The sequence below is a fragment of the Anomalospiza imberbis genome, chromosome 7 (genome assembly GCF_031753505.1).
Source record: "Anomalospiza imberbis isolate Cuckoo-Finch-1a 21T00152 chromosome 7, ASM3175350v1, whole genome shotgun sequence".
Taxonomy (NCBI): domain Eukaryota; kingdom Metazoa; phylum Chordata; class Aves; order Passeriformes; family Viduidae; genus Anomalospiza; species Anomalospiza imberbis.
This window is the reverse complement of record NC_089687.1, coordinates 24650867-24677723: the sequence shown is the minus strand read 5'-3', so window position 1 is coordinate 24677723 and position 26857 is coordinate 24650867. Positions and strand designations below refer to the sequence as shown.

General features: G+C 43.5%; 2 protein-coding genes and 1 long non-coding RNA gene across 5 annotated transcripts; 1 reads left to right on the top strand and 2 right to left on the bottom strand.

Moving 5' to 3' along the window:
* The first annotated feature begins 137 nt into the window (after positions 1–137).
* On the top strand, positions 138–11818 carry LOC137477235 (shugoshin 2-like). Of its 3 annotated transcripts, none has more exons than XM_068196058.1 (9): positions 138–373; positions 1753–1928; positions 2180–2242; positions 2849–2943; positions 3486–3592; positions 3623–3814; positions 4418–6343; positions 7523–7649; positions 8420–11818. In XM_068196058.1, exons 1-9 carry the CDS (start codon positions 232–234, stop codon positions 8598–8600), a joined length of 3009 nt encoding a protein of 1002 aa, XP_068052159.1. In that variant the 5' UTR covers positions 138–231; the 3' UTR covers positions 8601–11818. The 3 variants fall into 3 exon arrangements, with proteins under 3 accessions (XP_068052159.1, XP_068052158.1, XP_068052157.1); XM_068196057.1 differs by having other exon boundaries at positions 139–373; positions 3486–3622; positions 3653–3814; XM_068196056.1 differs by having other exon boundaries at positions 139–373; positions 3486–3814.
* Positions 11819–12016: 198 nt separating this feature from the next.
* IDH1 (isocitrate dehydrogenase (NADP(+)) 1) lies at positions 12017–26837 on the bottom strand. Its single transcript, XM_068196061.1, has 9 exons — positions 26731–26837; positions 23880–24007; positions 22094–22385; positions 20225–20330; positions 17468–17645; positions 16915–17066; positions 15713–15853; positions 13315–13477; positions 12017–12608 (listed from the first exon to the last, which is right to left on the bottom strand). Exons 2-9 carry the CDS (start codon positions 23999–24001, stop codon positions 12515–12517), a joined length of 1248 nt encoding a protein of 415 aa, XP_068052162.1. The 5' UTR covers positions 24002–24007; positions 26731–26837; the 3' UTR covers positions 12017–12514.
* Positions 17683–20218, bottom strand: LOC137477240 (uncharacterized). Its single transcript, XR_011000892.1, has 2 exons — positions 18324–20218; positions 17683–18278 (listed from the first exon to the last, which is right to left on the bottom strand). It is a non-coding gene; the product is annotated as an uncharacterized lncRNA (long non-coding RNA).
* Positions 26838–26857: the final 20 nt, after the last annotated feature.

The window sequence follows — 26857 nt, the reverse complement described above, 5'->3', positions numbered from 1 at the left end:
CGAGGCGCGGGCCGCCCACCGGCCGCGGCATTCGAAAGTCGCTTGGCGGGCAGGGCTTCCTCTTCACCCTCTTCCCCCTCTTCCTCGTCCTCCTCCTCCTCCGCCGGGAGCCCGGCGGGGCCGTACCGGGCCGCGACGCCGCTTCTCGGGGCACGTACGAGCCTTGGCCGGTAAGGGCTTGCGGAAGGGAAATACGGGTGCGGACCCTGCTCGGTGTCGCTCTCTTCAGCGATGGCAGCGTGGGAGGCCGCCGAAATGTCCTCCTTCAGTCTGAGCGACGTGAGAGAGCGGATGCGGGAGAAGAAAAAGGGTGCCTTGAGGACTTCGAAGTTGAATGCCTCGCTCGCATCGAAAATCAAAACGAAGATCATCAGTGAGTATATCCTGCGTTGCGGTGTGGACATATGCTGGCTGCTCTGTCAGCTTATAACTGGGCCTGTGGCCGTGGCATCGGGCGTGGGCAGCAGTCCCTTACCAGGGCTCCTCGGCTGCTTCTCTGCCGGGCGTTTTGAGTGAATTCAGTGCCCTGCAGATGAGTGTCAAGTGCCACTCAAGGTGCCCAAAGGTGTATGAAATATTTTAGTGTAAATGCATTCCTCTGCGGAATCTAGGCCAACTGACTTGTTTTTGTGGGGAAAGTAATGCAAAGCTAGAACAGGACATAATTTAGACTACCTTTAACAACTCAGATTACTTTTATTTAATTGTTTTGAAATTGGGAAACATGGGTCCAAATTTACTCAAGGGCAACTACAGAGTGTGAAAAATGCATATTATATGGCTCTACGCAGATATTTACTATATGTATTATGCTAGGTTGGAAAATTATGTTGTATTAACATTTTAATAATATAGTAAATGTAGTTTTGTAAGCTTTAGCAGTTAAAATAGAAATTATGTGTGTATTCTTTTAATTAGCTCAAGAAAAGGAGAAGATAATAAAAAACTTCTTTGCACAGAGATAACAATTACAGAAACCCATAAATTTTCCAAAGGAGAGGAGTTTATGGTTTTCCTTATCAACGGAAACGAACTTTTTCAAGCTGGACTTAGACTGGAAGGCACCTGGGTATTATAGAAAATTTTTGACACGTACCAGATGGATTTCTTGTTTTAAATAAAATATATGCATATTCATAAAGTGTTTTGTATATGCAACAGATTACCCTTTTTAAGGAGTAAAATTTCTTTTAACAGGGTTCCCCCTTTTCCTGGCTTACTTTTGTCCAGAGAGGGGTACCCAGCCCGGGCTGTAACTCTTTGCTGTTATTGTCTCATTAATTGTCCTAACTCTAATTGTGTAACCTTTATTACTACATTTGTATTATTTTTTATAACTATTTTATTTTTATTAAACTTTCTAAACTTTTGAAACAAGTGATTGGCGTTTATAACAAGAGGAAAACAGTTTTTTCTCCCATTTTTTGGATGGCGATGCGGACTTACCTGTTGTGACTTGTTCAAAGCAAGGAGCATATATTTTTAAACTCAGCACTTCAACTATGCCATCATTCATTAAGAATTAAAGCAGTAGCTTGCTGCCTGAGTGTGACCCACTGAGGATGGAGAGGGTATCTGAAGGGTTGCATGTTATATGGAAGGATACTGCTAATTTTGTGAGGGGGCTTTTGAGTTGTAGAGATCTGAATCTGAGGAAGGCTGGTCTAGGAAGAGAGAGAATTATGATGAGAGGAGAAATATGGGTGAGACCTTGGACGCTGATGGTGTGTGATACTGCTCTGTCTCTCACAGACAACTCCTCCACTATGAAAGTCTCTCTAAAGCAGAACAACAAAGCATTGGCTCTGGCCCTCAACGCAGAGAAAGCCAATGCACAGCGGCTCACTCAGGAGAAGACCATTTTACAGAAGGAGGTGAAGCAGTGCCACTTCCAGAACGCTGTGCTGCGGCACAGGCTCTCCTTCCTGGTATGGCACTAACTGTGTGGCTGGCACGGGGAGGGCTGGTAGGCAAGGTGTGCTGCCATTGCATCTCAGCTGTGGGAGGATTGAGCTGTTGCTGTTGAATGTCTGGATTCTCAACATATTGAAAATGTTGCCATTAATTTGCTTATTTTTGTTTCCAAGCTGTGTTCTCCCCAGAACATGCCTCTGGCTAGCAGCATCTTTGTTGGAATAGATATTTTGATGTAATGTCTTTATTGCTTCTCTCAACACAGAATAATATATTGAAAAAAATGGACAATCTTATGGCTGCAGTTAAGATGGCCGAGCTGTCTGAGGTAAACCATGGGAAACGTGAGCACACTGCTCTGGGAAGGGGGCTGTCTTTTTCTGTCTTTTGCTTTGTGTTGCCTGCTCACTTCAGTGTTGGATGCTTCACCTGTTTTTCTTTGCTTGCTTGAGCTGTGCTGGCTACATCCTTGCCAGCTTGGTGTTAAGGATTTCCAGGGTAACTCTTTGTGTAGGAAAAACTACAGTTTTAAACTGTTTACCTCTGGATTATTTGCTATATTGGGCAGTAGGCTTTTCTGTTCTGACAGGTTATGGTTTCTTTTCAATTTCTTTTTTAAAGTATTGCCATGGCAACTTGAGATACGGAATAGGACACTTTCCCTGTGTCCTTTCTCATGGGTGAATGGGAAAATACTTCTGCTTCCTAGTCTCAGATTATCTGCACTAGTTTAACTTCATCCTTAGGCCGTGGAGACACAATCTGATTCTGCTGCAATTTATTCCATAATTTATTCCGTAATGTGAGAGGGTTGCTGGCAATACTTTACATAGAATACTTTCTAGAGAAACTGAGCTTCTGCTGTTTCTGGGCAGGAGGCTGCATGAGGGATTTCAAGAACTTTAAATCACTCTCCTATTTCTCTTCTTTCCAGTTCCATACAAATTCTGCATCCTTGTCCAGTGGCCAGAAGAGCATCATTACTGAAGATAGCTGGGCTGATGATATTGTAGATGGTCAATTTCTGAGGTGGGCTTTAAAATGATACCACCAAGCTTGTCCTGAATTTCTATATGCTAAACACACTATGTGTGTGCCTAGTTGCCAGTTTCATATGAAATACCTTCTCTGAACCACCACTGCTTGATGCTTTCCTTTATTGTCATTTTATTGCCACTCCTTGTCTTTGTCCTAATGCTGAGTCTGTGCAAAAACTGGTCTTTTACCTCCTTTCTTTGAGACTCTATTACTTTTAGGCAGTTTTCTCTTTGTAGCTGGTGAGTACAGCAAGATTCGCTTCAGCGAGTAAGTGCCATAGCTGGCTACTTTGATGTTTGTTACCAAAAAATGCTTAATAGTCACCTGCTTGTATGATGTAAGCTTTCTGGAAAGATGGTCAGAGCATGATCTCTTAAAGTATATTTGAAGTCCTGTTTCTTCTCTGTGTAGTCTCCCCTTTGAAGATAGGGCAGTCCTTGGAGCTGCCCACATGTGGCCTGTAGTTAGTCTGCTGGATTCTGGCCTGTCGTATATGAGAAACATGATCTATTGCTGCTCTTCCTTCTCACCAGGGTTACACAGATACCGATGAGAGTGCCCATTTCCAAGCTGCATGATGTGGAGCAGCAAGCTGGCAGCTCCACAGCAGTACAGACATCCTCAAGAGAACTTCAGAGACCTGCTTCTAATGCAGGAGAACTTCAGAGACCTGCTTCTAATGCAGGAGAACTTCAGAGACCTGCTTCTGATGAGGCCCTGAAAATTGTGCCTGTTGCCTCTAAAGATACTTTGCCACCACAGCACAATGAGAAGCCTCAGTTCCACCAGGAAGAGAATGGCAAAATGGTGACTGAAGCAATGGCAACAGAGGGGGCTTTTCATGACTCTCACATCTTTGGAGGTAAATTTGCATCTTTTTCTGTTCTTCTGGTATGACTTTGTGTCTGTGCTCAGAAATGCGTGACTGCCATAGCTCCAGTTAGTTCTCAACCACAACTCCAGTAGCTCCTAATGACTGGTATTAGCTACATGCTCCACTGGGGCTGTTATTGCTGGAGTTATGTATGTCCCAGAATCAGAGTCTTCAGAGGGATATGTGGTGTGTTTGCAGTAGATCAAACTCACAAATCAGGCTTTTTGAGTAATAGGCATTGAGCTTACATAAAACTTTTGGAGATGTCTGAAAGTGCAGAATCTGACTAGGTACACCACTGTTTCTTGTGGATTTGCCATATAAATAATAGCTCTTATACAGATCATACGTGTTCCTAATATTACGGCTGGTTAGGGGATCTTGATTTGGGCTGCCCTTTTGTTCAGAGAGAAGCCAGCTAAGCAAATCTGGTACACAGTAAGTTAGGGGAGTCCCTGTCTCAAAATCATGCTTTTTCTATGCTCTGGATTTGTGGCAGTGTATGGAGCAAGGTTTTTACTGGTATGGGGAAAGATGGCATTTGCCTGCTGCATTTCTCAGCCTTAAACATGAATTTTTTCTTTCCAACAGAGGTCTTGTGCAGCACTGAACAAAATCCCAACAATTTGCCAATGCTTGGATTGGAAAGTCATACTCTTTCATATGAGGCTGATGAGATTGCAAAACATTTATTTGATCGTCTCTCACAAGGGCACGTTACTCAGAGGAGAAAGCGTTCCACCCTGTTTGCTACAAGCACTCCATCTTCTGCTCTGGATGTCTTCCCACATGTCAGTTCCACTCAGGCAGCTTGGGGTAGTACTGCACAGGACAACAGCAGCTCCAGCAAGAACAACACACAGCAACAGCTGCGATCTCCCAGCCCCCTGGCTTCACCTGCTCAAACTGCTGTTATTTCTCATAGAAACTCTGTGGATAAAGAGACCTTTTGTGAGCAGCCACAGACAAAAGAAATGGGGTGTGGTTTTGAAACAGATCCTAGCAATAGCCAAGTCCCTGAGTTTGTTCCCGTAAAGGTTAAAAGCAAAGGTAAGTGTAAAACCAGAGAGAAAAAGACTGTTAAAAAAGCAAGAACAGGAAAAAAGAAAACAACTGCAGAAAGTTTGCAGAAAACAAACAATGCAGAAAGTAGTCCTGATAGATCTCAAGGTGAAGAGTGTGCTCAAAACACAAAGAAGCTTCTTCAGCCACAAGTTGCAACATGTTCTAGTGAGACTGAAGTCTGTGAGATGGGGCAGATTGTATTTGAGGAGGCTTTTGACAGGAGGAATAGAGACTGTGGAGAGCACCATTCCCACTCTCCTGATGGAGTCCAAGACTTTGGAAGTACATATGAGGGGAATCCAGCAGAGCTGCAGAGTCTTGAAAATGTTGACTTAATGCAACAGGTTAAGAAGGGACCTATCTTTGAGATGCAAAATGGAGAGTTGCTAAAACCCCCAGTTCATACCTTCTCAAGTCATGAAGTTCCCTCAGGTGATTCCAATCTACAGAATTCTACAGTATTCTCAAGTGTGAGCAGAAAGAGCATCAGACAGAAAGCCAGCAGAAAAACTAGAGTAATTAGGCAAAGCGATGTTTCTGATGAGGAATATCTGCCAAACACTGTGATAATTGCAGAGTCCAAAGCTGAAGAACAGCCTAAAAGAAGCCAAACAAGCAGGAAGAATACTGTCAGGAATAGCAATTGTGATCAGAGAAATGAAGATGATGTTTTTAGGCCTTGCATAGATGTTCAAAGAGTAGCTAATGAGAGCACAAAGTATTTGCCAGGTAATCTAAAACAGCGCAGGGAAACATATATTGTCCATCCTTTGGATCTTGCAGGAAATGTGGGTTGTTTCCAGACAGAATCTGAAGGGGGTGAAAATGTACCTCCCAAGTCTGTTCCTAGGAGAAAAGTGAGCAAAATCCCCAGAACTGTTAAGAGCAATCAAAAGAGCAATAAAAAACAGACAGGGGGCTTTCAAGAAAAAGGGCAAGGTGAAGTTGACCACAACATGAATGCTTTGAAAAGAGAAGCCTCTTGCAAACCCAGGCCTCAGATGAAGAGGAGCAACTCTCAACCTCCAGAGACTGATTCCCTGGCCAGAAAAAGTGATGGTGCCAAGGTTCTCACTGGAAGTTCCACAGAACATGCATCCAAGCAGACTGTCCTGACGGGGAAGTTTTCCTGCATTAGCCATCTGCTGTCTGAGCCGGATGATTTCCTGGAGGAGCAGCTACCTGAGACATCACTTGCAGATAGTCTTACAGACCTTTCACACAGTCTTGAATCCTCCCATGTGAGCAGTTCTGCAGTTTTGCCTGTCAGCTCCAGACTTACAGAAGTACCAGTTTCCAAGAGCTTAAGTACTGAGGGCAACAGATTGCCAGCAAAACCCCCTGTTTGGTTAAAAAAATCTGTGATATTTAAAGAAAAGACTGCAGAGGAAATACCTGGGGAAAGGAACCAAGTCCAGTCAAGTTCTTGGAGCTCACCTTCACAGGAGCCTGGTAGGTGGTAAGCTGGGGAAGGTACCTGTGTTTGGAGATGAGGGCAAAAACTGCATGCAGCAAGTGCTTGTATTTTCCTTCCTCTCTTCTCTTTTTTCAGAGTTAAAGATCAGTCTCCAGTACACCATTTATGCTTCCACTTCTGCTGGCCTGTCATTTCTGTGGCTGCATTTGCTTCTAGTTTATCAGCATTTCTATAAGAGTTTCTGTTCACTTGTCCATGTGTAGATATTGGGGTAAGACTAGCAGCATGTGCTGAGTCTTGCTTTACCAATCTTGTTATCTACAGGGCACGCCTATTAATTTAGAAAATCAAGTATTCAAGCAATTCAAAATCCAACTTGATGCTGACCCTGCCTACTAGGGTCAGTCAGTATTATTGGGGCACAAAATAACAACAAGGTGGAAAATTTTTGGTCCAGAATGGTTGGTGCTGCAAGACTTCATACCTCTAAGGTGATATCTTCACTGAAAATTAACCAGGACCCAACCTAAATTGTTTTGGTTGTGGGGGTTTTTTTGTTTGTTTTTTTAAAGGATTTGAAGGGTGCATCCCTGGGCTACTATATTACCATAGTTAAGCTGATCCTTTTGAGGCGTTTGCTGTTAACGATGCTCTGTAAAGAGAGTAGTTTTGTGGGGTTTTTTCTTTCTGTAGCTGTTGACAAATAGGCCTGTTACAACTGAAGTAGGCTGTACTTTGTAGAGAGAGAGGTTTGTTCTGCTGCCCTCCTCCTTTTGGCTGACTCCACTTGGAAAGGTGCAGTGCCCACTGGTCCTGCACCTTGCTGGAAGTCAGTAGGTTGCTGGTAGGTTGTTTGTGTTCCATAAGCTTGCTGTCTTCTCCAGGCTGTAAGCTCCTGAGCATTACAGCTGTCAAATGGAGTTTTTATATAAGCTTTCTACTACACCAGGGCCCATGATACTATCAGTATTAGTGATTTTTTCATTGAGGGCCCTACTTTGATTTATGAGGTGACATTTGAGGAGCAGGTCTGGCATTCTTGGATTAAAATGATCTCCTGAGTTTAGGGGCAATATGATTAGATTCCGGATTGTGCATGTTCAGAGAAACCTGGTAATGCAACTCTTTTCTATTTGTCAGCTGTTGTTTCTTAGGATATCTGGAAATTATTTGGAATTACTTTGATCAAACCATGTGAATGTCTCCCTTTGCAGATATCAGGCCACTACAGGACTTGAACAGTTCCAGGGTTCTGTCTCACTCCAGCTCAGAGGAAGCATCAGGGTGCTCATCCAGGCGGAAGCGGAAGCCAGCCTGCTACAAAGAGCCATTAATCAATAGGTTGGGCTTTGAACTATTCCTTCCAAAGACTGTTCCCATGCTGCAACCTCTGCTCTATTCTCATCTACTAACTCTCCAGGGCTGAACCTTCTGTTGCTTTTTTCAAAGTTCTTACCCTTTGTGTTCTGTCACCCTCCTCTTTTACCACTGTGTGGTTATGCCAAAATTCTGCATCAGTACACATGGATGTTTAGGCTTCTGGTAACAAGCTACCAAAGATGTTATTTTACTTGTTGAAATGAGCACATATCTTGGCAGACTGCATCTGTCGTACTCCAGTGCTAATGAGGCAGTAGCACGAGGATAAAATACAGGCTAAAGACAGCCCAGCAAAAGGCCTGATTTCATTGACATTCTGTGACGACTAAAATTTTAGACACCTGAGTAATACTCTTCTCCTGAGAGCAGCCTGTATCTGTATTCACTAGCAGATATACCTAAACAAATAGCTGCATCTTTTCCCTAGGAAACTGTAGATTCAGTACATCCAATGGCTATTGCACAGAGTCATGTACTCCTAAAACGACAGCTTTGTAGTTATATAATGTTACTGGGTGTGTTTTTCCCTGCAAAGTGTCCCAGTTTGAACTTTCCCAGAATAGCTGGTTATATTGCACCAGAAAGTACTCTGTATTGGACAAGAAACAAACTGTACCACTTAATAATCTTATGGGGAAGAACTGCACTAAAATTAGAAACTTTAGGGACTAAAATCATATGTGAATTCAAGGAATACTTGATGGTTCAATGTAACCCTTTTGGTTCTGCAGGAAACTGAGGCAGGGTGACCCATTTACAGACACCGAGTTCCTCCACTCTTCTCTCTACAAAAGAAAAAAGCAGCCTGTCCAAGCCAAGAGAATAACCAAGAAGATGAAAGAGAACAAAGAACAGCTTCCTGAAGGATGTCTCAGTGCCAAGGCACAAATTGATAACAACAGAAAGGATTAGAATAGTGGTTGGAAGCAGCCCCCAAGCTCCTAGAAGCTCGTGCATTTAGCCGCAAGGCTACAGCTTTGAATGCAGAGGCCCAAGCAAAGGTGGAGGTGGCTGACCAGGCAGCTGAACTATTCCAACTAAGGCAACCCAAGGACCAACTTGAGAAACTGAGCCTTGTGCCATGGGTTTCTTCTGTTTTCAAATCTCTGGGACTTGTGGGGTGGGAAAGTGGTTGACACAAATTGATGGATGTCTGTTTTGATGATGGGCATGGCCCTTATGTGCTGAATGATTAGCCCCTAGCCATCTTCTGCTTTCTTCCTGTTCTCTCCCCATCTGCCATGTAAAGCTCCCTGCAGCAGAAGATGAGCCCTATACCAACCAACATTAAGGAATATTTGAAACACAGGGTGCTTAGGACTGGACCTAAACATGTCTTGTTTCAAACATTCTGAATATTGCTACAGGAAAGGTGATTGAAGGACAGGGTTCTGTGAGACAGAGCTGTTTAAAAACATCTCCCCTTTTCATATCACTCCTTGCCATTGTTAAAAAGTACCTCCTTCAGCCTTCTTGCAGCCCCTTGAGGAAGATGTGATAAGGTCTCCCTAGCACCTTCTGTTTTTCAGGCTGAACAAACCCCAATTCTCTCAGCCTGTCTTCATAGGAGAGGTATTTCAGCCCTCTGATCATCTTTGTGTTCTCCCTCTGGCTTTGCTCCAACAGGTCCATATCCCTCTTAAGCTGGGAATCACAGAGCTGGACAACAGTACTCCAGATGGAGTCAGTTGCATTTAAGGAAATCTTTTACTCTTCCATTGCAGCACCTACTGGCTTCAAGCACTTGCTTTTTTTAGGGTTTTCTGATGTGACTTTGAAGGTTATTGATTCTAAATGTTTGAGAGAATGGTGGGGAAAAGAAGGGATCACACCAGTAGTAAAAGGGAAGGAAATGTGCCTGTTTGGAAGCAGAAAAAGTGTTTCCAACACAGGGAGAGGGCTGCTTTTTTCTTCTGACCATACTTACTCTTTCTCCTCAGCACCTCAGCAACATCTAGCAGTTCAGGAGGATAGGCTGGGTCTTGCTGTGCTCTCTGTATTCAGAGGACTCCAGAAGATGGAAACTTCATTAGTAGAGGGGAAAATAGTGTCATCGGCAGCCAGGTACATGCTACTACATAGCTTACATTTAAGCTGTACTGTTAAGTTGTTAAAACTAGGAAAGAAAAAGCCTGAGATTCAAAAATGCCCTCTTATTTATTTGTTCAGTTTTCTCGAAGTTACCAAGCTTTCTCTGGTATTCTGTAACTCTGGAAGCCAGGTAGGAGCTAGTAAATAACACTTATAACACTTGTTATAAGTGCTGTTGTATTAGAACCTGCCTGTGTTGACCCACTGATGTCAGAAGCCAGGCAGGAACATAGATCTGCAAGTATTCCCAGTAATTGTTTTCATTGCCTCTGTGGGTCAGAAATGGGACTTTTTCCTGCTGCACTTATGTGCTTGTGCTAATAACAGAATAGTAGATTGTATTCATTGACATTCAAGGTACAGAGACAGCTGCTAGCAGTTACAGAGCTGTGCTTCAAACACATGGTAGTACTAGCTCCTTTAGTCTATTGGTTTGTCTATCCTAATCACCACCTCTCGCAGTCATCTGGAGGGAGAGAGTTTGTTCATGTGTAACCAGTTTCTCTTTTGCTGAACAATGATGTATCAGTTTGTATTACTCCCCAAATAAAATTTCAATGCAAGTGGTATTTTTGAATTCTTGTACGCTACCTGATGTTTCCATGACACTACACATGACAGCTTTGCCTAGACTAGAACAAATTGAAACCCTATTCTAAGAAGAGTGATACTTTGTGTTTATATCACATTGCAACAGTCTGTCCCAGCATTTACTGGACTGCGCTGAAAGCTACTGCAGTCTCTCTCTGAGGCAGTTTCCCCTTATCTGCTAATCACACAAAGGAAGGAGACACAAAGAATGTTAGCTTTTATTTTAGTCTGAATTAAAAATATTCCTAAAAAAAAACAACCCAACACACAACCATGGAAGGAGTAAGTTTTCACAGTCATGATATGACTTGCTGTAAGACAACAAGGATAAGTAATAGCCCAGACAATTGGAGAAAAGTTTGCACCTTTTATGAACTGTGGGGTGAGGGAAGAGGTTAACAGTTCCTATGCTTCACATCCAGTCAGAAGGAGCATAACTAAATGCATGGCTTGCATTTAGACACGGCAGCATGGCTTTGGTAGGCTCTTAGCCTATAAGGCTTGTTCCAGCATTTACTAAGTGCTACTCAAATGCTACAGTCCTGACTGTAGCAATGGAACCAAATCCCATGGTATCAGGATACTGTGCTCTGGTTGGCACTACAAGATAAATTCAGGAGGGCTATGGTAGAGCTGGCATAGCCCTCTGAGCTCAGTTACACTCACTGGGAAGGATTCGAGAGAGGAGGACGGTATTCATTTCTAAGGTCTGCTGGACAGTGGGTCACTGCTGGTTTGACCAGAGCTGTGACACAAACTGGCCTTTAGACTAAGAGGAAGAGATAAACATAAATCAAAATCACAGAGAAAAACCCCAGGTCTGCTATGAACAAAATTAGGAATCCAGACCCATACCAAGCTTTTATGAAATTCGTCTGCTTAGCAAAAGTAGGGCTTAGGCTAGCAGCTCAAAGGGTTTCAGAAAACATAATTTTCTGAAAGTTTAAAAAGTGTCTATGTTCATTTTAATCTAGTGTTTGTAATGTTACACAACAAAGCACAATACAGACCCACTTATGCGAGCAAGGACAGAAAAGCCAGGTACACGTTTTCTCCAATATCCTAAAGTTCCTATTAACTCTTGTAATTTTTTCTTTGATGGGGGGCACTTGTATTTGCTCTAATTCCTTTAAAGTGTCTGGAGGAACTACTGCATTGGCTGCATCTACCAAGTACCCAAAATTTCTTGGCCCTTGACATTTTTCAGGCTGAATTTCAATTTCTGCTTCATGTAATGCTTCCCATTATTGCTGCTACTTCTCCCATCTTTTCATGGGAACCTCGTTCAATTAGAGTATCATCTATACATTAGTATTGTTTCACATCTGAGGGGTGTGGGACTGTAAAAATTCAGCAAGATTGAGCAGTCATGGGTGAATGTTTGTACCCCTGGAGGGAGCCTATTAGAAAACTAAAACTGATGAGAGAACACCAGCTAAGAAAGCAAGGACAGGAAAAAAAACCAACTGGTTTGGTTGGTTTGTACTTGCAGTTTGTTCTGCAAGTACAAACTGCAGAAAGTAGTCCTGATAGATGTCAAGGTGAAGAGTGTGCTCAAAATGCACGAAGCTTCTTTAGCCAAAAGTTGCAACACGTTCTAGTGAGACTGAAGTCTGTGAGATGGGGCAGAAGGTATGTGAGGGGGGCTTTTGACAGGAGGAATAGAGACTGTGGTGTGGAGCACCATTCCCACTCTCCTGATGGAGTCCAAGAGCTTGAAGTACATGAGGTGAATCCAGCAGAGCTGCAGAGTCTTGAAAGTGTTGACTTAATGCAACAGGTTAAGAAGGGACCTTTCTTTGAGATGCAAAATGGAGAGTTGCTAAAACCCCCAGTTCATACCTTCTCAAGTCATGAAGTTCCCTCAGGTGATTCCAATCTACAGAATTCACTTTTCTTGAGGAAAGAGACCTCCAGTGCCTGTGCTTTGCGAGAGACTCAAGTGTAATCAGACAGAAAATCAAGAGAAAATGAGTAATTGGGCAAAGAAATTATTTTGATAGGAAGGGCCAGTGTGATAATATCAGATGGCCAAGGCTGAAGAACAGCCTAAAAGAAGCACAACAAAGCTCGAGAGAATGCCACTTACACTCTGATGTAAGTGGGAGACACTTTGTTAGGGGAGCTTAAGTGTAACCCATGCCTTAAGCTTTGGGCATAGAGGCCAGCTTCTGCTTCAAGTTTTCAGCAAGCTTGTCCATGAACTCAAAGGTGTTCAGGTAATCAGAGCGTGTGACACTGGTGGGGGAAACAAAACAAGACAGATATTAGCTGTACAGACTCTCAAATAACCAAAACAGAGGAAAACTCTTCAAAGAACTCTATGTTTTGCCTCTAAAACCAAAAGAGTTCTCTCCTACTCATCAGGCTGGGGTTTTTTTTTTGCCATAAGGCTCTGGGAAGAGGTGGCCAGGTGTTATTTTACAGTTATGTAGGTCTTCTTCATTTATTAGGATCTGGCCAACATAGCTAGAGTGTCATACAAAAAATATGAACCTTTGCAGTTCCTTCTTTACTTTTTTCTCCCATTCTTTTGATGCAATAGCAGGGAGAGAGTAATCTGGCTTAAGCTTCTTGGGTCAGGGAGTGTCTCATTTTACAACACTGGGTACAGGAAGTCCTGTGAGACAGACTCCTTGTAGGTCTTCTTCATTTATTAGGATCTGGCCAACATAGCTAGAGTGTCATACAAAAAATATGAACCTTTGCAGTTCCTTCTTTACTTTTTTCTCCCATTCTTTTGATGCAATAGCAGGGAGAGAGTAATCTGGCTTAAGCTGCTTGGGTCAGGGAGTGTCTCATTTTACAACACTGGGTACAGGAAGTCCTGTGAGACAGACTCCTGATCTTTACCATACAAAAAATAACATTCCAGCCAATGCTGTTCAGAACCATCATGTAAAACAGCCTTCTCTAGGCACAGCTGGTTATTTCACACACTTACTTAGGCAGGCCTTTGATGCAGGCAGCAAGGTCCTTTGTCATGAAGCCAGATTCAATGGTCTCAATGCAGACTTCTTCCAGGGCAACTGCAAAGTTCCTGAGGCTAGCGTTGTTGTCCAGCTTAGCTCTGTGAGCAAGGCCTCTTGTCCATGCGAAGATGGAGGCTGAGAGAGAACACTGGGTTATTCTATCCATCTAGAACTTCCTGAAGGTTGCTCTAAATCATCATGTGGAACAATAACTGGATTTTTTAATACCAATAAAATGGAAAGCAGACTGAAAAAAAGATAGAAAATCTGGTATGGGAAAGAACAGTTATCTTTATCTAGGTATCTCTTGCCTTTTGTGGAACTCAAAAAAAAAAAAAAATCCACCAAAGCAGACTTCAGAAACTACTCACTGCCTCCAGTAATCTCTCTATGCTTGTTATTTTATTTTCTTCCTGCCCAAGTCAGAAAGAATGGCAGGTGGTAAGACTCTGTAGTTACAGAAAATATTGTGACAGAAGGGTGCAGTCCTTTTCCTAACACTACATTATGCTCTGGTGTCTATGCAAATTTAGAGGATTCTTTCATTCACGTCCCATTCCAAGTACCCTTACACTTTGAGTGTGTACATGGTTTGGGGTGTGGTTGGTTCTTCTGAGCCATCAGAAAGAGGAGTAAAATAAAAAACAACCAACCTAAACCTTAAGGCCTTGTGGCTATAAATCGTTTCCTGAAGAGTGAGTGCATAAAGGCTAGGTTAGGTCTAGCTTATTGCTTGCACTCACTCCATGCCAGCCTGTTTTTTGCTTCAGGCTGTAGCTGTGTCTGTAGAGACCAGGAGAAGCTGACTTAAGTCACAAGAGGACTGTGGGGGTGTATTCCCTTGCCTCCCTCAGGCCACACTGTGATCTGAGAAATGCTCATTAGGCCTTGACAAACCACACCCAGACTAAGCCCTTCTCAAGCTTATCAGAAACCCAGGAACCAGTGGTGTCTAATGAGCACCTTTTTTTTTAATGAACAGCCTTGGAAAGGTATTTTTCTTGCCTGAGTAACAACCCAAATTGAATAATATTTTTGTTACTGAACTTTCAAAGACAGTTACTGACTTGAATTGCAGCCAGGATGGAAAATGACTATGACTAAAGCCCACTCTCTTGTGACCCCATCAACAGTGACCCAAAGTGAGACCCCTCATTAGCTCTTGATTATAAGGAGCTAATGCATACTACACCCTACTCTCTAACAACCCTTTAAACAGCAGCCCAAAGTGAAATCTTTTGGAGGTGACGATTTCCAGAAGATACATGTGGAATCACAGAATAGTCTGAGTTGCAAGGGACACAGAAGGATCATTGAATCCAACTCTTACATGAATGGTCCACATAGGGATTAAACCCTTGGTGTTATTAGCACCATGCTCTGACCAACTGAGCCCATCTCAAGAGAAGGAGCTAATGTGTGTGTCTCAAACACTGATGGCTGTAGAGCCAACCATGGACTTTTGGTACTGACATGCCACGAAAAAGAACAAGATTGGACTGGAAAAGAGGGGCCAGGTGGAAACAGGAGAGCACTTTTCCATTAGAAAGAACCACAACACAGTACAGTGCAAGCACAAGAATGAGTGTCAGGAAGTGGGCATGGAGTATTGGGTGGGATTGAGGCCAAACATCCCCAAAGTCCTCTGACCCATTTCAAGACAGGCCTGAAAGAATGGACTGCACTTGATGACTAATGTACATAAAAAGCAAGAAGTCTGTCCATAAAAAGGTCCTCCCTCTCTTCCCTCCCAAGCCCAGGTGGTGCACCCAGGGCCCTGTATATCTCAGCAGCCAGACCAATGCAGCTGGATTGCCACGTATCAGCTGGATCAGTACTGAAACCAGGATTGGTATCCCCTCAGCTGGACCAATGTAATCCTGTAACCAGGATTGGTGACCTATTTTTCTCTCTCTTTTCTCCTCTTTTTCTTCCTTTAATTCCCTCTTTTTCCCCCCCCCTCTATTTCTCTTTTCCTTTCTTACTTTCTTTAATTCATCTTTCCCTCTTTAATTCCTCTCTTACCTTTCACCCTGCCCCTTTATTCTAAACCCACTGCTATGTGCTTATATAGTAGGTCAGGGACTAACACAGCAATTTCCATGCCATGTGTGTAATTTACTAATCTACTTTCTGATTGTTTGCAGACCCTCTGACTTTTGTAATTTCTTTTGATCAATGAGTATTTAAGAATCTTAGGTACTTCCTTCCCCTTAAGGGTCATCACAATCTCTGGAAGAAAAATGCATTATGACCTGCAAGCTTCACCACTAAGTGGTACAGTTGTCTACAGAAAGGGTGCAGATGTTCTTACTCTAAACTTGTTCTTTCATGTGTAGAGATGATGAAGGGAAGTGAAAAGCAGCTCACCAATGGGGTTAGTGGAGGTTTCTTGGCCTTTCTGGTGCATGCGGTAGTGACGAGTAACTGTCCCGTGAGCAGCTTCTGCTTCAACAGTCTTGCCATCAGGGCAGATCAGCACGCTGGTCATCATCCCCAGAGAGCCATAGCCTACAAAACACAAGTTTCCAAAGTTCAGTGTCTCCTTTGGACAGCTCTTTCAAATTTCCCCTTCATCTCCCCATCCTACAATCCCCCTACATCTTCCCACTGATATGAAAATCCCTCAACAGCAGAGCTGCAGTAGTGGTTCTGCAATTAACTGGCAAGTCCCTACATGTCAAAATAACAGTTCATCTGAACATAAAGTCCAGCTGAACCATGAGATACAGATATACAGACATTCTGCACCATTTCAAGAAAATAGTTTTCTCATCTAATTTGCTGGACAGATTTCAACTGAAAATGTACAGTAAGAGAACAGTAAGTGTTGGGCTGCTTGTCTTTCACACAGGGTGACAGGAAACAAAACAACTTCTTAACTGCTCTTGTGAGAGGAACCAGCAACTTCTGATATTGGACATTCACACCAGTTCTAACCTTGTAGGTTTCAGAGACCTCCATGTTTGAAAGCTGCTTTATTTAGCAGTCCAACACACATCCTTGTTCTGTGGGAGGCAGTTTAGTGGCATTACTTCAGAAAGAGTGTATTACATAAAGTCACGCATCTCATCCTGTGGAATTTTGCATCCAGATTTGTTTTGGCACTAGACACCTTGGTTATATAGGATTTTGATCAAGCATTGCAATTATGTAAAGTTAAACATCAATCTCTCTCCTTACACCTGACAGGTAGCTTTAGGTCCTGAAAATTTTATGACTTATCTGCAGAGCACCTGCCATCACACTCAGCAGCAGACAGCTTAACTCAAGCTGTCAGTGACAGCCGTCTAAATACTGTCCATTAGAATAGAAAGCCTACCAGTTATCATGTGGCAGAAACTTCCCTCCTGTAAATAAATACAACTACAGAGTCCACGTTCAATAGATTTTCTTGTAAAAGCCAAATCAGATTTTTTTGACTGCCTGATACCTCCATGACTGGCAACAGGTTTGAAATACAAGTTTTGAGACCCAACACCACATCCTGGGCCATTCCATAAGATGTGACAGGAGGACACAAGAGACTACCACTAAGCCTGCTTCAGTGTGGCACAGGAAGCACCTCATACCTTGTGCAACAGAGTCAGACTGTACATCCCCATCATAGTTCTTGCAGGCCCAGACAAAGCCTCCTTCAGATTTCAGGGCCTGAGCAACCATGTCATCAATGAGCCTGTGCTCATACCAGATCTTTTTGGCTTCAAACTGGGACTTGTATTCTCTAGAAAACAAAAACCAAAACACCTCGTCATACAAACAGGGAATTGCACAGTTTGTACATAGAGAGGTGCACAGAGATAAGAGTAAAACCAAAAAAAACCCTGCATTCTCTTTACTCTTTTTTCCCTTGTCTGTTAGGCTATAGCAAGGCTGCTTCAGAGTCATAGAGGCACCCACAGAGAATCTGTGGCTTTATTAGAAGATATGAACACCACAGCCACATTTAGCAGAGCTTTCCGCATCAAGTATTGTGCCTTGCAGGACAAGGGAGACTGTGACAGAGATGGCATCCCCTGTGCCCTTGAAGTGTTGCTGAGCGTCTGAAAAAGCAACTCACAAGGCTGGAGAGGATGTTCCTGTTGCAGACTTATGCATTGTGGTAGGAAGTACACAACCGATTACCTGTCATAGATGTCTTGGAAGATGTCTTTGAAGCGGCCATCGTATCTCTTCAGAATGGTGTTTTTGGTGCTCATGTAGAGGGGCCAGCCTTTAGACAGTGCCATTTGGAAGGAACTGTGGGCAAAATCCTTGATAGACTGGTCAAGATTGTACATTCCCATGGCTACACCACCACAGCCTGTTAGTAGAGGAAGAACAGATAGGAATCAACTAGATTTAGTTTCGGTTTAAGAATTTTATTTTCCCCATAGCATGCTCTGGCGGGCAGGCAGACTGGTGCTCTCCCCAGATGTCTTAATCTCATTCTCAATTTAAGGTTGGTTCTTTCAGGAGAAGATTTGCTTTGCGTTATCAGTTCAAAGCTCCAGCAGTTCTGTGACACATGGATAGGAAGGTGGTTTTGTTTTACAGGCAAGTACATCTTAATAATGTGATCTAATCCCTCTAAGAAGTTTTGTTCTAATCCAGCCTAAGTACTCAAGCACACTGTGACAGAAGTAAATGCTTCTGAACTCCTACTAGCCATTTAAGCAAGTCTTTTTCTGTCAAAGCAGCAGTCAGCAGTTTGGAGCAGGTGGTCTCAAAGTCAGAAATGGACATGCTCACACCTTAAATGCTTTGCACCTTCAGAATTAACTCCAGCAGTCAAGGACTGCTTTGCCTTGCTCATGAAAACAAGACTCCACCTGAATTCCTGCATTTTTTTTCAGCACATGTGTGGCCTACCCTGCTGCTTTGATCTACCCGCTCAGGCTCACTTGTAGCAAGTTGTGGGAAGAATGTGCCAGTCATGTGGGTGCTCAGGCAAGTCCTGATATATCATACAAGTGCTCAGGCAAGTCCTGATCCATCATACAAGAGAAGGCTCTGAGGAACTATCAACATTCACATTACTTAGATTGTGTAAGGCAGATGTGTTAGAAGCACAAATGGAAGTGTGCTGAACTTGCAGCCCAGCTCAGATCATGGAAGAGGATGATTGTGCGTGAAAGTAGGGTCTAGTGCTTCATGAGAAAGCTTTGTCATTTTCAGAGCACAACTCTGTGTTTCTAGTGAAAAGTAATACCATGTACTTAAGTTTAAGCACCTCACTACCACCATCTATCTAGTTTTTGTACAGTACCAATACTAGGGAATCTTTGTTCTAGAAACACCCAGAGTTTTTAAATACCTTTCCTAATACCCATTTGTCCTTACCTCCAGATAGTTGTTACTATATGGACATACATGCAGAATGAAGAGGGGAAGCCAGAGGAGGTTTATCTGTTTGCCAAGATAGCAATGTCATTTAAAGTTGATATTGGCAGAGAATTCCTGTTGTTAAATGTTGTCCCTGTACCTTCCCTATGGAGTCAAGGACAGTTCAGGGTGTGATCAGCTACAGAGACTATGTCCTCTGGAACCATTATTTCACAGTTGCTGGATGACAGCTATTAAGTTTTATTCAAACAGCTATTTTCATACACATAAAAAAAATCCTTATTGCAATCATATAATCCTTCTGCCTCCTAAAAATCTCTTGATTCAGTATCAAGGCTGAACATATTAGCACAGCAAAAAGACAAGCTTCCCTTAATCATTTGGGAGATATGCTGGCACAACAGTTATCTGTGGGGAGGGCAGCTCCCTAGAGCAACAGCAGTAATCTGCCATCTTTGCACTTCCCTACTTTCTGCTTGCTGATGCAATACATAGCAGCAAATCAGACTGGCAGCTGGATGGTCACACATCTCCAACACAGATTCACCAGTCACCTATCAAATGAAAACAGGTGAAGCAGGTGAACTCCCAATGAAAGGCTATGCTACAAGAGATGGTAGGGATGTAGGTTCTTATGAGCAAGCATGCCAGAGAAATCAAGTATTACAAAGGAGGGTCATATGTCAATCTTGGTAGCTGTTTGCCAAACCAACTGCACGCAAACAAGGATGCTGTGGTTTCATTTTTTGTAGCTAAAACCAAACCACTACACACTCACACATAGTAAGACTTTAAATCCTGAACCCTTTGATTAATGAGAGACAAGAGACATAACTTGTATGATGTTTTCTTGAAACCTGCCCCTAGAGAAAACAGCCTGAATTCTGGCAACATGTGTGTAACTGCTTCCATTAACAAAGCCTAGCAATGTCAAGACTCCTCCTGAGCCTTGCAATGTCTGCAACCAGTACAGCAATAGGGAGAAGAGTGACACCAAAACGTTTGGGACTGCATCTATTAAAACAGTTACAGCCTACACAGTCAGGAACATTCTTGTGAAATCCTCTTCCCACCTTAGAGAGTAAGTGTTAATTTTAATTTCTATTGAGCAAATAAAAAGACTGCCTCAAAGAAGGGCAAAAATTGCAAAGGTATACAGAGATCAGCAAAACAAACTAAACCCAGAAAGAATCGCACATGGATTGTTCTCAAATATATCTCCCCTTAGGACAAGCTTAGTTTACGTAATAGGTTTGCCTCTGATCAGAGAGAAAAATATATGCTGCTACCAGAGTCATCATATAAGGAGCATGACAGGTGGCCAATCTAATATGATTGTCTTCTTGATGTTCTTGCCTCTTTGATCCCAGGAAGATTTCAAGGTACTTTTAGTACTAGACAAATAAAAAAAGAAGGTCCAAACTTTCTCCCCCATTATACCTCAAAATCGTATTTTACCATCAAACAGATCTGACTGATAATTCAAGGGTAATTTCTGAATTAAATCCAAAAATACCAATATATCAGTTTTAATCACAAATTAGAGAAAATACCTACTTTCAAAGTTATGGACCAGATAGGTGACTGGTTTGCCTCCATCTGCGGGAGTGTAGGTCATCTCTACTTTTCCAGGCCCAGGTACCACAAAATCGGTTGCTCTGTACTGTTAAAAAAAATTGCCATGATAATTTATGTGTCAGGAAGAGAGAACCATAAAAGACAGTCCTCATTTGGGAGGGCAGCTTACAGAAAAACAGTTGTACTAAAATCCCCATAAAGTAGACTTTTTATTCAGCCATATTGTCATTGGATTATTTTACTAGAGATTAGAAAGACAGGAGTCATGGAATCACTTAGGCTGGAAAAGACTCTTAAGATCATCAAGTCCAACAGCTAACCCAGCACAGCCAAAAACACCACTAAACTGTATTCTTAAATAGTCAAAAGTCTGCCTGTTTCAGAAGCCATCTTCCCCTTTAGGGGAAAAAGCTCACAGATTCTTGGGCCCCATCAATCGGCAGAGTATCTACTTTTGCAGATGCGCTGAAGTTTTAAAAGTACAGAGTATTTAGACTGTTGTGTGGCTGGTGGGTAGAAAGGCTCCTCTCCCTGCTTCAAAAAAGCCATTCATATTACAACTGCTGATTTGGTAAGTAACAGGGTTCATACATCATATAAGATGACATTTGAAAGGCCAACCTGTAGTAAGAGTCTTTGAAGTTAAAAATGTTAAGTATTTAAATGATGTCTCATCTTCCCGATTATCCTGAACAGTACTATTTAAGGTTACATTTCCTTGAAATTTGTTATTCTTTTTCACATATTTTCCCACCTATCAAGGGAATCTGTTCCCTGAGCTGTTCTGAAGTTAGTATCTCGCTCCTATGTCCTTTGTATGTTCTTATATTGTCACTTTCACTTTAATCTCATACTTTTGGAGGGTTTCAATCCTTTCCCTTTAATCCACTGTTTCCTATTATTATTTTGACCTTCTCAATTGTTCAGAACCTTTAAGAATGTTGAATCACATTATTTTCTAGTGTCAGGGTTCTGCAATTATTTTCCTCTTGAAAATTTATTATTTTACCTTCCTATAGCAGGTAATCTAATGACTTGCCCTCAGTTTGCAGGTCTAGCCACCTATTTAAGCACTTGGCTCTTCTAGAAAACTTTTCTTTTGCCATATTTGGTAGCTTTATAGCATATGATTGCCCATGGAGAACAGTATGAATGATTCTTATCTTCCAGGCTACCCAAAGGGCACAACACTGTGAACCGTTCCAGGGCTTTCCACAGCCCTGTACTACTATTATCAGGATAGTTTTGATAAAAGAGGTTTCCCTACTTCTGTACCACAGCCTGATGTGCCCAGGTTAGATACCAACTCTGCAGGTGTGCTGTGCAAGTTAAAGCAGCAGAGCACAGTAAAAAAAAAAAAAAAAAAAAAAAAAAAAAAAAATTAAACAGAACAAAACCACACCCCCATATGGAAGGTAATTTTGCCCACTTCCAGAAGTCACTCACTTTTATTCATTTTTGCTGTGAGCAACATTTGACACCAGAATGTTCTGCAAAGTAAGAAGGTGGGCAGTGTAAAGGATATTTGCTAAAGATATTCTGATGTAGGAAGGAGTGCTCTAGAGAGGTGAAGAACAATAACCTAGCAGAGTTAAGTGTCTAAGTACAGGCCTATGAAATCCAAGTACAGGTTTCTGAATGCTGTTTATACAGTGACACTGCTCAAGGAAGAGAGGCATGAACCAGGCTCTCCCACAATTGCCGGGTGCAGTACAAACGAAGTGCTAGCATGTATGTGCTCCCAGGTGGAATGCAAGGGCACAGGGATGTCTAAGTCTTTGGAGCTCTGTACCAGTCAGGAATAAGCCTGTAAAGACAAAAAGAGGGGTAAACACTGAGGTGACTCACTTGATCCCCATAAGCGTGACGGCCGATGACAATGGGTTTCACCCATCCAGACACCAGCCGAGGAATGTTCTTGCAGATAATAGCCTCTCTGAAGACAGTGCCACCTAGGATGTTTCTAATTGTGCCATTGGGAGACTTCCACATCTGCTTCAACTTGAACTCCTCCACTCTCTTCTCATCAGGAGTGATGGTTGCACACTTTATGCCAACACTGTACTTCTTTATGGCTTCAGCAGCTTCCACAGTTACTTTATCATTTGTAGCATCACGATGCTCAATGCCCAAGTCATAGCTGTAACAAACCCACAAGCACGGTCAGGACTTCCCAGGACATTCGTTTGTGTTCAACAGGAAAAAACCAATACGCCATATGTGCTTGTGAGTGTAGTTGCAGCATTCTGCCACAACTGAAGTTATTCCTCTTCCAGTGCAAATACTGCTGGACTGGAAGAAAACTGACTTATACAGAGACATTTTTTTCTGTTAGTGGAGGTTGGTAGGAGATTGGAGAAAGGAGAGCTTCAGTTTATGGCTAAGGTTTGCTGCCAGCATGGGACAATATCTCCTCTGCCTTGCCTTTTGAGCTTCCTGCAATGGCACCTGTCAGTTGAGGGTTTTAATTGTATGGAGCAGCAAAATCCTCAGATGAATGAGCCTTTATTTCAAACCTCTTGTGCTGAAGGCTCTGGCTTCCTTCATGTACTGAGCACATGAAGCGATACTACACTTATAAACTGCTTTGACAATGGACCCACAATCCTGCTCTGGCAGCAAAACTGCCAATATTCCTCTCAAACATCAGAGGAAGGTCATTTCCATATTCACTGGTTTAATAGCTTTTGGAGAACAATGGGTGCCCAGCATGGGACAGCCCTGAAGCACAGCCAGCTGTACATGAATCTAGCCATTGTGCTGCCTCAGCCAGGGGTTTGCTTGCCCTCCTCCCACCCTCTTCGAAAAGGGATGCTCTCCAGACTGTGTGCATGTATTATGCTGCTGGGTTCCTGTCTGCCTGGTTCCCAACACCAGCAAGCAAAAAGCCTGATGTAGGTGCCATACAAATGGCTCCAGTGGCAGGGGAAGAGATCAGACCTGTGGGTTTAACTATGGCAGATACCACTGAAGGCCTCTGTCCACATGGCTAGGAGCAATGTAGATGGATACTTCTCTAATAATTATAGCTCAGTGGTCAGAAAAGGAAGAGATTATTTGTTCTGCTTGGCCAGATGCTATAGATAGCATGTCCCTTTTGCTGTACCCAGCTGCTAGTATTTGTTTTTGTCCAGACGGGAGTATAGGAGCACAGCCTAGCTTCAGGGAGTAATTGCAACAGTTAGCTCACATTGTCAACAGCAGAGCTCAGGCTTACAGCCATCAGGTCAGAGTCTGTGCCTTACACACAACCTTTTGTCCTCTGGGCAGATCTTCAACCAGGCATGACAAGAAGCCATAAGCCCACTCAGGGGTGCAGGATGCTATGCTTCAAGTCAGGGAGTGGCTGAAACAGCCCATGTTTCTTCTCACTGCTTAGGCTGCAGGGAGTCATGCAGACTGCCCAGGTGCTGGAAAGCCCAAGACACAGGAGATCAAAATACAGGCCATGTCTCTGAGAGACCTTCTTAGAGGCACAGTACAGGCAAAACACTAACACACAATTCAGCGTGCACTGCTTACTGCTGTGAGGAACCTGGGAGGGCATGCTTCCAGTGCTGAATGAAAATCCATCAACACCTACTGACACATGCAAACTTCAGCACAAAGCAGCTGAATGTGACAGAGTCATTACCTGTGCAAATCCAGATCTACATAAGGAAAAATCAGCTTTTCTTTAATCAGTTCCCAGATGACCCGCGTCATTTCATCTCCTTGCATCTCCACAACGGAGCCTCCACGGATTTTTTTAGACATCTTGAACTGCAATAGGCATAAACAAAGTCCAACCTAAGTTAAAAGCTACCAATACATGTATCCTGCGTTTTTACAATATGACTAGGTGAGGCAGTAATATAGCATAAAGGATCTCTCCAAAAAGTCTTCAAAATAACCTCACTTTTATCCTTAGTTTCATGCTACATGGATTTTCCTTAGAGCCCCAGCTCCTAGAGAGATCTATGTGAAGATAAAAAGAAAGGTTAGTATCTGGACAATTAAGGGCATGGGCTTTAATTATGATTGTATCAAAGAATTTAAAAATATGGCCAAATTCTTCTCCCAAATTCCATAGAAATAGATTAGCACTGTTTGCTTTTAGATTTCACGAGTTCTAGTCCAGTTGCCTGTTTCTCCACCTTTTTCTGAAAATCAGAGGTTAATGGACATGATTACAGTGACAGCTCATACAGCTGAAACTACTAAGATTAATATATTGTGAGCTTCTTTATTAACTTTGTCCCCCAGGAAGGAAGGAAACAGGCAGAAAAATCCAAGGGCTAAACATCAAGAGTATTGTCTCATGGCAAGCTTTGTTTCTACAGTTAAAATAAATTAAACAAACAGATTTGTTTGCTGTAGGGAACAGAGGTTTTCCAAGATATTTGTGAAAAAAGCCTAAAAAAAAACCAAACAACTTGAACTCTGCCCTTCTACTTGCACTTTGTCAAGACAACCTCAGAAGGGACTGAAGTGCTCTAAAGTGCACTTTTTTCCAACAGCCACAGTTGCTTGGGTCTCAGCTCCGATTATGCAAGAGCTATGACTTGGCAAGTTCCTCCTTCCAGACACTCCTGTGCTTGTGTGCAGCTGCTGGGATACTACAGTGAGAGAGCAAGCCCTTGTGCCTGAGGCTGCAGTCTCAGAGGCCAAGGGCCAGGAGTGACTTGATCCAAAATGAAGGGTCCTACTGTACACGGGATCTGTTCATCTAGGCCAAGTCATTCCAAGGTGTGAGGCCTGCAGAGCAAGGGCCTCACATTACAAGCATGTTGGGACACTATCCCAGTGTTAAAATTTTCTTTCCTTTTTTTAAATTAAAATAACTTGTGCTGCATTTCCAAAATCCAGTCTATTAAACAATTTTAGTCTGGGAAGGGAATAAAATTTCTAAGCTATGTTCACAAGCTTTTTCAAACATTTCAAAGTGCAAAAGCTAAAAAAATAACAAATAACCAACAACAACAAAAAAACAAAACACCAAGAAAGACACTCCCAACAAAAAACCAAAACCAAACACACAAACAAAAAGCAACCCAAAAAATAACACAACCCCCCCCTCCAAAAAATTCAAAAAGTAAAATAAGGTTGTGTCTCTGAGACTCAGTTTAAAAGACAAACCACTTCAGGCAAGTCTATCCCTAACACAAACAGTACCTTGGCTTATACTGAGCCTCTCTAGTCCTCAAGGAGAACTTGAACTTCACCTCACTGTATCTGAAATCAGTTTACTTATGGAAGTATTTTGAACCCAATATTCAATTGTGACTATCTAAATGATAGGGTCTGTATCATAGTCCATGGCCTAGGCACAGAATTACTACTCTGGGAGAGTTCAGTTTTGCTTTTGGCACAATCTGAGAAAGAGTCTGATTCATTTAAATAAAAATGTAGACAGGTACAAACCCAGAAAACAGTGCTTGTTTTGTGGTTTGGTTCCACTGAACTAAGACAAATCAGACTATGTCAGTCATAGCAATCGGTCTGGCTTCAGAACTATTCGATGCTGCTGTCACGCAGAGAACACGAAGGCAGGTGAGACACACCTCCACTGATGCGTGGGAACAGCAGCTTCTTCAAGGACTCTGACAGCATCACACGTGTTTACGTGATCCTGGCCCAGGTACTGGCACTTCTCCCCTCCTCAGCCACCAGTGTCCTCAGTTTCTCTATGAACTGGGGCAGTACTGCAGTAGCATCCCTCTTCTGCACACCAGCCAACATGCCGAGAGGCTCTTCTAGAGAGCACACATTCCCCGGAGTTCGTGCCCTCCGATTTTATACTGAACTGCCAAAATCCAGCAAGGTCTTCCTCCTGCAGCAGCTCTTCATTAAATACACTTAACCCAGGCACACAGCCAAGGCAACTCAGAAGAAACCGTCTATTTCCAAATACCTCTTGGTCCCGCGCAAGGGCTCGGGGCCTACGGGCAATAATTAACTATTGCAACAAGTCCGTAACTCCGGTGTACAGCTGATCTCCCTGGAGGAGGCGGCTCGCCGGGAGCACGGAGCGGGTCGCTGGCACCAACCGAGTTCTCGGCTGCACTCACCCCTGGCAAGGCGATCTGGTGGCACACGGGGGATTCTCCCACCGGGCCGCGGGCAGCAGCCGCCGCCGCGGCCGAGGCTGAAATCCGGGCACTGGCACGGCCGCGCTGCCCGGCCACACGGGAGGGGCCAGGCGAGCGCCCCCGAGCCCGGCTCGCGCCAGGGACACCACCGACTAGCGGGAGACCCGAGGAGACAGCCCAGCCCGGTACAGGGCAGGCGATCCCGGGGTGCAGCACCCTTAGCGCCTCAGCGACACTCGCGGCGGGCGGGGCGCGGCTGCAGGGTCCCGCCCGTGCCGAGGCAAAAAAGCCCTTAAACACAATCCTACCCCTGGGGGACCCGCTGCGGGGCGCCGCCCCGGGGAGAGAAAGGACATCGGGTGCTGTGCGGCCGCCGAAGCCGCGGCGCGCTGGGGCGGTGGCAAAGCCCTTTACCTGCAGGCCCGGTGCCGGTCCGGTCCAGTCCGTTCCGTGCGGTGGCGCGGTGACGATGCGGGGCCGGGCCGTGCGCGGGGCCCTTTATGTGGCCGCGCCCCCGCCCCGCCCGGCCCCGCCGCCGCGG

Excerpts from the sequence above, each read along its gene's own strand:
- LOC137477235 (XM_068196056.1), top strand. The coding sequence starts at position 232 with ATGGCAGCGTGGGAGGCCGCCGAAATGTCCTCCTTCAGTCTGAGCGAC. Across the intron at positions 374-1,752 it reads AATCAAAACGAAGATCATCA|ACAACTCCTCCACTATGAAA; the intron begins GTGAGTATATCC and ends TGTCTCTCACAG. Across the intron at positions 7,650-8,419 it reads AAAGAGCCATTAATCAATAG|GAAACTGAGGCAGGGTGACC; the intron begins GTTGGGCTTTGA and ends TTGGTTCTGCAG.
- IDH1 (XM_068196061.1), bottom strand. The coding sequence starts at position 24,001 with ATGTCTAAAAAAATCCGTGGAGGCTCCGTTGTGGAGATGCAAGGAGAT. Across the intron at positions 17,646-20,224 it reads TCTGGTCCATAACTTTGAAA|GCTGTGGTGGTGTAGCCATG; the intron begins GTAGGTATTTTC and ends CTCTACTAACAG. Across the intron at positions 13,478-15,712 it reads AACCTCCACTAACCCCATTG|CCTCCATCTTCGCATGGACA; the intron begins GTGAGCTGCTTT and ends GTTCTCTCTCAG.